General features: G+C 41.6%; 1 protein-coding gene across 1 annotated transcript; it reads right to left on the reverse strand.

Annotated features, from left to right (window-relative positions):
• Positions 1-243: 243 nt before the first annotated feature.
• Positions 244-7800, reverse strand: LOC103638668 (G patch domain-containing protein 11; the record flags this gene model as incomplete). Its single annotated transcript, XM_020544209.2, has 4 exons — positions 244-1574; positions 1660-1725; positions 2204-2560; positions 7792-7800. Coding segments are annotated over 4 exons (576 nt in total), but the record flags the coding sequence as incomplete, so codon positions are not given.
• Positions 7801-9307: the final 1507 nt, after the last annotated feature.

The raw sequence follows: 9307 nt of genomic DNA on the forward strand, positions 1-9307 counted from the left end.
ATGAAATTTCCATGAATTAAATGGGTTTCTGCAATTATTTTTAAACTAAAAATCAATTTCTAAACTCTTTTTTCCCTATTTTCTTTATTTCCTGGACTGCGTCCCAAATTCCAGAAAGATCAGGAGCCAAGCTATAAATGTTTTTCTAGACTCAGTGAGCATACAGAGTGGAGGGCGGGTTAAACATAAAAGACGTCTTAGTTGAAGTTGTACGCAATTCAACATGAGTCACGTTGGTTAGACGGTGGAAGGCTAGGCATTCTGCTCAATAGATCCAAGGTTTGATCCCTGAGGAGCCATAATTTGATTTTTTTTCTGCGCGCGGAACGGGAGAGGGCAGAACGGCAGAACGCGGGAGGGCAGAACGGCAGACTACTCTTACCTTCTTAATCTCTACTACTACTAGGTGTATGCCCGTACATTGCTACGGAGTCAAGATATAATGGTAAAATACATTGAGATGCGAAGTACTATGATGCCCTCTACTCTCTATATAAATCCACCCTCTACTCTCTATATAAATCCATGGTGAAGAGGGACCTCTGCACCTGTCTTCACAGTGAAACCATATGAAGCTCTGGCACCTCCCGCGTGAAAAGAAAGGCAGGATTCAGTTTCTCAATGTCGACGGTTGACGCCTTTCTGTATCGTGTCCTCCAATGTTTCACTGTTTACTGCACTCTGCACACAGTGGACCTATTGGAAGAGATTACTGCACCATAGTCAATGGACAGTAGAGCATTGTGGATTTCTAAGCAGGACATCATGATTTCCATCTGGGCAAACAATGACACAGTGGAGCCACCAAAGCCCAGAATCCTGAAATACACAATATGGAAGGAATTTAAGATCTTTACAGAACCAGAGGAAACGAAGAGTAATAAGCTGACTTTACCATCCTGGAGCCGGGAGGCCTCCTCTTTCAAACAATATCGGGTCTGTCATAGTAGTAAGCCAGTATGTGCATCTTTCACAATAGCTGAATCTGCAAAATGCTTTACCGCATAGGATTAGAGATTATCGTTCAATATCCTCCACTGCAAATCCATTAGCATAATGTGTTCTAGATTGATACTGCTTCAAACATTCATAGAGAAGATAGAAGATATTAATTACCCTTCCATAATAGCCAAGTACAGACTTCAAATATTGCTGGAAAAGATATTACTTGAATAAATGAACAAGTTAAAATCATATGTAAAACATTTAAAAGTAATAATGTACCTTATTGAACTGGTAGCATATATAGTCAAAGGTGATGTGTCATGGGAAATGGTGCGATCTGGTATTTTCCAAAGGACATTGGACAGTAACATAACAGCAGAGGGGTTATCACTAATGCCTCGAACCTTTGCATCCCATTCTACCGAGGAACCAATGGCGCCATCTTGAACATATGTACATGAGATGGATGAAAGATGAAACATCACCTATACAAGGAAGCAGTCTGTCAACAGACAAGGAGATGTTATTACTAAATTAAGAAGGGTAAAAAAATTTGGATGCTGAAAAAAGGGGCTAACAGTATTATCAGGACCGGAGCATTCATTTGCCAGCACTTCTGGTGATTCATACTGAACAAAGTAGGAAAAGGCATCCAGTTTAAAAAGTTATAGAAGATGTTGTATAAAAAAATTGAGTTTCCAGAACAAAGCTCACTTTGCATCCACAATAAAGGCAATACTGGTACTGATCACGCAACTTAGACAGTATGTTCTGCAAATCCTGCAAAACAAAACATGGCATATTAATATCTTCCTCTTTGGTAGCACCAGCACAGTTAGTAGGATTCAGAATTTACAAATTATTTTAGAACACGTCCGTTGACGTCTTTTTCATCAAGAGGTAGAATTCACAATCCATATCCATGCTACACCTCACTGTCTTCTCAGTCTACTCCTTACTTTATCCATATCCATGTTTTAGTAATCTTGAAGCCAGAAAAAAAACAAGGTTGACTTATTTTTCTGTGTCCAAAACACGGTCTTGACGAGTTGACGACAATGGTGCTAATATGGTTGAACAGTAATGTTCCTAATTTAACACCATGATCAGTTTTGTGTTGACTCCACTACATTCTGGGGATCCCATCAAAATTCAACAGACTTCACTAAGTTCAAGTTTTGTAAATCATAACGCATAGCACAATCACATTGGGCCTGTGGGGCCAACATAGAACAAGGAAAAGAATGAAATTAACTACCTCTTCAGTGATCACATCATCTTCCTCCTCTGCCCCTTTCTCCTTCTCCTCCCCCTCCGGTGCCTGTGGCTCCACCTCCCGGTTCTCCAGCTGCGCGAGTGCCCTCTCGGCCTTGCGGTAGTCCCACACCACCCTCCGGCCCTTCCACTGCGTGCTCTTCCGCGCCCTTAGCTCTGCTGCCATCTCCTCCTGCTGCCTACGCTCCCGCTCCGACACCTCCCGAGGCTTCTCCACCGGCGCCAGCACCGGCGTCGGAGCCAACACAGGCTCCTCCGCCCCGAGCCCCGCCCGCGAGCGGCGGATCTCGATGCCGACCGGTTCGGCGCCGGCGCCGGCGCGGGAGTCGGGATCGTACCCCTCGGGGCGGTGGTCGTCTTGGAGCTCGGCCATGGCGGTGGGGTAGGTGGGGGATGGGGTTTTCGCTGGCGCGGGCGGCCTTTGCGGGATTGGGGGAAGCGGCTGACAGCGGGTCGTGCGGCGGCTGCGGCCGTTGCGGGCGTGCGGGATTCGCTGGCGCGGGCGTTGTGGGAGCGGTGGTTTCGCGGCGCGGGCGTGCGGGAGCAGTTGTTTCGCGGCGGCGTCTGGGGGCACGTGGGCGCGCGGCGGACGGCGGGGCGTGCGACCATTGCGGGGCGGGACTTAGCGCGTGCGGGTAGGAGCGGGGGCAGTCTACACTGCCCCTTAATAGTTAGTAGAGATTAGTTGCTGAAAGCTCTAGATATGTTACTTGTAAATGCTAAATATAGACCCTGATGCAAAACCTTATTGTCTAGCAAATTATTTGCCCTCAAGTACTGTGATGCTGTCTTATATGATAAAAAATGTTCTTGAATCTTAGTTAGCATGGATGTTTTATTAGACACTCGGTTCTTGATGAATCAGTGTACCATGTTGTTTAACTGCTAAATTAATAAACTATCAAATATATGTGGACCTTGTAAAAGTCAATAGTATTCATTGTTTCATTTGATTACCCTAGTGCTTAAAATCGCATGTCTTGACACCCTTTTTTTGGCAGAAATAATATTCAACAACATTGTAGGACTTATGGAACAGCTCTGTATATATTTTTCATAGCCAGTTATATCGTGTAGTATATTTTGTCAACCAAATAAACATGCTATGCTATTCTAAAAAAACCATCTATGTATTCTGAATTTTTCTGTGCCCTTATTGCAACTAAACACCTGTATCTTAGAGAATGTTTGTTTATATCCTCAGGATCTATGTATTCCCGTATTCTGTAGGGCAACAAGGGCACTGATGGAGCAGCGGACAAAGCAATTGAGAAGGTTGTGGTCGATTCATCAAACCTTGGTGATTTTGTTGGGAAACTTGTGCATGTTCCAGGCTGAGCGTATATATAAGCATACTCCAGTTGGACTGGTCATGGGTTTAGCTTGGACTACTAATTCTAAATTTAATGCAGGAACTCTATAGAAACAGAGGCATACTGTCACTTTCTCACACTATACTGAAGTTAGTTGTCCCTGAATGTTTGAAGCAATCAATCGACCTTGTTGCTTCTATTTCCAGGCTAAAGGCAAAGATACTTTCTATTGTAAGTTAACTGCATATGATTTAACATAATTGGAGTGTAGTAGTGCAAACTGCAAACCTTATTTAGTGACTGATTTTTTGATATATTAAATTTCCCAGCTGTTGCAACTTTGTGAGGCTGAAAGTGTCTCTTACTTAGATGAAGTTGCCACTAATCCAAATAACATGCGGCTAGGGCAAACCTTGGCTCTAGAGGTCAGTATACACTTCAGGAGCTACATAGTATCACCTTACTTGAATTGTAGTATATACTTTTATCTGATATGCTACCTGCATCAAATGTGCTGAAAGCATAGGTAAAAACACACAATGGCTTGCACATACTCTGTTTTGGAGGCCAAATTCCGTTGTTTGTATTCTGATGAACAGTAGCAGGCCAACGGAAATTAATACATATTTAGCCAATAAAATAAGAAGTTGGTCCTATTAGAAGAGGCCCAGCTGCCATGTCAATTTTGGATCTGCCCTTGCTGGGCAGTTTGGGACATGCTTTACTATTTGAAGTACATTTTGGAAAGTATATATTGCAATTTAAAGTGCAACTGCTAATTGCAATATTTATTTGGTCTCATAAATACTATTTAAAAAGGAATATTGTTAGTTAAAGGGACTACTGATGCACGACTACAAATGTCAATGTGGTCATTTCAGATTGGAAAAGATGTTGCTACACAATAAGTTGAAGTATCTATAATCACCTGAGCTCCTTTCTAGTCTGCCCCTCTCACCCACCCGTTCTCGATTCTCTCCCCCATGTAGCATTTGAAGAGAGGGTTGTCATCACTATAAAACCATGTCCAGCTAGTTCCAATGGACAGTGGACTCTTTGTGTTGCAACCCAATGGATATTTTGCTTTATTTGATCACATGGTTTTGGATGTCCAAATCCAAACAGATCATATTCATGTACATCCAAAGCAGACAGGGTTAAATTGGACTTTGGATTTCCCAAATCCAATCCCACATGTACTTGATAATGCATACTTTAAATTACCAAACACCTATAGATTATACATACAATAGCTTGAATGTGCTTTCTACATTGGATTAGTATGCTTAAAACCTTGAACGACAACAACTTATTTATATGCATTAGCCCCTGTAATTTAGTTTCGGACAACCAAAATTCCATAAAAGATGATCGTTAAGAGTTATTCCAAATTTTGTGATCCTGCATATGTTGAGAAGATTCTGTTTAACCGGTTATGTCACTACAAATGTAGATGTAGTTTCTAGACACTGTTTTGTAATGGACTACTTCAAAGTTTTTTGCTTTATGGATCCATAATCTCAGTTGTCCCATCAGCCAAATCCAATTATGCTAATCATTTAGCTGAAGCCAGCAGTACTCGTTGTGTTGCAGTTATAATGCTATTTTGTAGGATTCTAGGCTTTAGTTTTAGTTATTTCAATGGGCGCATTTGTTTTTTTTTTGTTAGCTACCGGTCTACCGCTCTTTTTCATCTGACATGTGAATCACAACAAGATATTATCATAGTTTGGTATCTACCAGAATCTCGCCACTTGATTTGTTATTCAAATTGTAGATAGTTTTAACAATTGGATACATCTGTCTATCGTACCGAGGGAAAATATTTCTCATTTTGCATCTCAAACTTCATTTGACCTCTGGGCAGCAGAAATGAATAATAAAATCAAGTGGCTTAGATTATTAACACATAATAATTGAGGAAGATTAATAAGGACGAACTAAGAGTTGGTGGCCATGGAGGTGGGGTGATTAGTGACTGGTAGTGGAGATAGTAGGGCAGGTGACAGGAAATTGAGGTTGTGCTGGCACAATCAAGCTCATAATTGCCAAAATCGAGCCCCCTAATGCCTTAGTATGAAGTTGCACTGTTGGGTCTGTGAGGTTTATGCGGTCCAGCTAGCTATTTTGAGTGGAGTTGACTGCTGGTAGTGTTTGATTTCTGTGGAAACAGTAGTATGGAAAGAGGGAATTGGAGAATATATATGTGTATGTGGATTCATTTATTTTTCTCTGCTGCGGTCCCATGAACTAAACACGACTATAGACTTCTAGAGGCATTGAACCTGTAACCAAATCTCTACTACATGAAGGGGCCAGAAAAGCTTCAGTGAACATGTTTTGAGTGGAGTTACCTGTTGGCGAGCTTTTCTAGCATTCCTGCTCCAGTTGTGCAAGCTTCAGCTTAATGCTCTCCAGCTGCTGCACATATGCCTTCACCAGATAAAAAAATGTCAGTTTTTTATTTTTTAGTGGCCTAATAAAAATTAAAAGGAATAAACATGTAGAAAGTATGTTACTATTTAACACAATTGAATTCCATGCGCATGAACCAAGCTTTCCATTTTTATTTCGACTATTTGAAATTTTTGTTGCATAGTATTCTTAAATTTTTATCTTATTTGTGGCACTTGCTTTCTTTTCTCCGTTCAATATTCTGAACATAGGGCTAATGTTGTTCTATTTGACTAATCATCTTGCAAAGCCTTATGGGAAATAAAGGTTTATATAAAGATATAGTTGATAAGATCTGCGAGGTCGCTAAAAAACTTCCATGTGATTAGTTCAGTATGATATGGTATCCTAAAATTGACTTCTTGTTTGTTTGATGCACAGTTAGGGCTACGATGCTTCATGATACAAAGTGATATCTTTCTTAAGGGAAAAAAAAGATGGATTTAACTTTTAAGCTACTAAACAGTGTACAATTGCTATGGACTAAACATGTTTTGAGTGAATAGCTGTCTGCAAAGCAACATCTACCGCGTCTCCGACGAAGGCGTTGTGTTGGTCTCTCATCGTTGTGTGTTTAGTTATCTGTTATTAGTCTGTTTTGTGCTAGTAACAAGCATCCCCACTTTTGGGTATGACTAAACATGCAAACTTAGTGCACAGTTATTTTAGTTTGAGCTCTTGATGATGGTGATGAATAGATTCAATTTCTGCTAGGTGTCCTGCTTAGTTGTAATCAAATGTGTTGATTTTGTCTAAGACTTGGGGGTTAGGAAAATTGAGCTCCAAAGTCATACAATGTAGACTTTTCACATATGAATTGGATCATCTAATTCGGAGGCTATCTTCTGTGCCAATTTGATTCATTGATGCTGAAAGTATTAGGATTGATGCAAAAACTAAAGGTGTACTCAACAGGTTGACATCCAAGTAGCACTCACATTCTTGATTTCTCTCTTAGGGCACCCGTATCCCGTAGTGCTTGTTTGAACCAAACCAAACTGCGCTGAAGGGCCCCTTCATGTAGTAGAGATTTGGTTACAGGTTCAATGCCTCTAGAAGTCTATAGTCGTGTGTAGTTCATGAAAATATATGTTGACTGCTGGTAGTGTAAGATGGAATTGGAGAATAAAGAATGTGTATGTGGATTCATTTATTTTTCTCTGTTGCGGTCTCATGAACTACACACGACTATAGACTTCTAGAGGTGTTTAGTTTATCAGCCCCAAAACTATTTTAACCAATGGTGAAAAACAGCGAGGCATGGCAACATTGGTTGAGGGCGACCTAGGCCATACTGAAGATGCTCTTATTCAAGTATGAGTTGCTGAAAGCTCTAGCTATGCTACTTCTAAATGCTAAATATAGACCCTGGTGCAAAACCTTATTGTCTAGCAAATTATTTGCCCTCAAGTACTGTGATGCTGTCTTATATGATAAAAAATGTTTTTGAATCTTAGTTAGCATTCATGCTTTTATTATACACTCAGTTCTTGATGAATCAGTGTACCATGTTGTTTAACTGCTAAATTCACAAACTATCAAATATATGTGGACCTTGTAAAAATCAAATCAAAAGTATTCATTATTTCATTTGATTACCCTAGTGCTTAAAATCGCATGTCTTGACACCCTTTTTTGGGCCAAAATAATATTTAATTTGGTGCCGTATGTTCTATATTTTTGTGTGTAACTTATTTACATGTTAGTTTATTCAATAACATTGTATGACTTATGGCTGACCCTTGGGACCAAGACAGAGCTTTGTTCCCCCAATTCTAATGCTTGAAATAACATATCGTGACACCATTTTTTTGATCAAAATAATATTTTATTTGGTGCCTTATATTCTATATCTTTGTGTGTAACTTATTTACAGGTTTGTTTATTCAACAACATTGTAGGATTTATGGAACAACTCTGTATATTTTTCATAGCCAGTTATATCGTGTAGTATATTTTGTCAACCAAATAAATATGCTCTGCTATTCTGAAAAAAATCATCTATGTATTCTGAATTTCTCTGTGGAAATATTGCATCTAAACACCTGTATCTTAGAGAATGTTTGTTTATATCCTCAGGATTATATTGAGGATAATGACAGCCTTGTTCTGTTGCACGATCAGATTAATGACTGTGACGTTATTTAATCACAAATAGGATTAATTCTAAGTGGGTTTCATGTAACTAAACACACATCGATGAGAGACCAACACAACGCCATGCCCAAACCGGAGTAGAACAGTTGCACACGAGGTGTTTAGTTTATCTGAACTATCTAGTGGCAAACAAGACAACAAAGCAGTATATCATATTCTCATCCTAAACACCATAAGTATCTATTGAAACAAGCTGGTACAGAACACAGCCTTAGGATCTTATTCATATGCAAAAAATCTTTATTGTCAATTGTCCCTAACCTCATAGTTTTGTTTACTAATCACACGCCAAAATCAGTGCACCTAGACAGAATTGAAGCGTCACCAACTCACCATAACAAGCAAGCACATAACAGCAAACACGGTCTCGAAAGTAGTTGCTAAATTCAATGGAAGCACATAACAGCAAGCACATGACAGAATTGAAGCAAGCACATATCAGACAATTCTAAATTCAATGGAGACCGTAAATATCAAATCTTACCCGCGGCATTGCTCTTGTCCTTCTGCTACGCGAAGCTCGCAATCGAGATACCCGGGCGTCGAGTTTGGGGATCTGGCGGCGATGGCAAGGTCGTATAAAAATGCTAAGCATATAGGCGCGACAGATTCGCGGGGAGATCGGAACGGCAAGGTTTTTGAGGGATTGGAGCTGTCGCGCCTAGATTTGGGGTCTGGTGGGTCACGCCAGGGACTGGTGGGATGGAGATTCGCGGGTCTATCGCCGCCATCCATGGCGTGAGATTTGGGATTCGCGGCGGCGGCCGGGCTTCGCGGCACGCGTGCGGGCCGGCGCGAATCGCAGCGGTCGGGGTCACGCGTTTGTGGTTGGCGGTGGGATGGAGGCGGGATAGAGCGAATCGCGAGCGTGCGGGCGGGGTTTTTGGTGAGCTATTTGCGGCGGGGCGAGCGAAGGGCGAGCGGAGGCGGGGGCGTGCGGCGCGGCGCGACGGCGATGAAAACGGAGGTCGGACGGTTGCGTGGTTTTCGGTGAGCTGTTTGCGGCGGGGGCGAGCGGAGGCGGGGGCGTGCGGCGCGGCGCGACGACGATGAAAACGAAGGTCAGGCGGTTGCGTGGTTATCGGGGGCGGGGGCGGTCTACAAACCGCGCTTAATGTAGTACAGATTAAGGCTGCAAGAGTAGTCGGCCATTCCCGTTCTGC

The sequence above is a fragment of the Zea mays genome, chromosome 9 (genome assembly GCF_902167145.1).
Source record: "Zea mays cultivar B73 chromosome 9, Zm-B73-REFERENCE-NAM-5.0, whole genome shotgun sequence".
In the NCBI taxonomy this organism is placed as follows: domain Eukaryota; kingdom Viridiplantae; phylum Streptophyta; class Magnoliopsida; order Poales; family Poaceae; genus Zea; species Zea mays.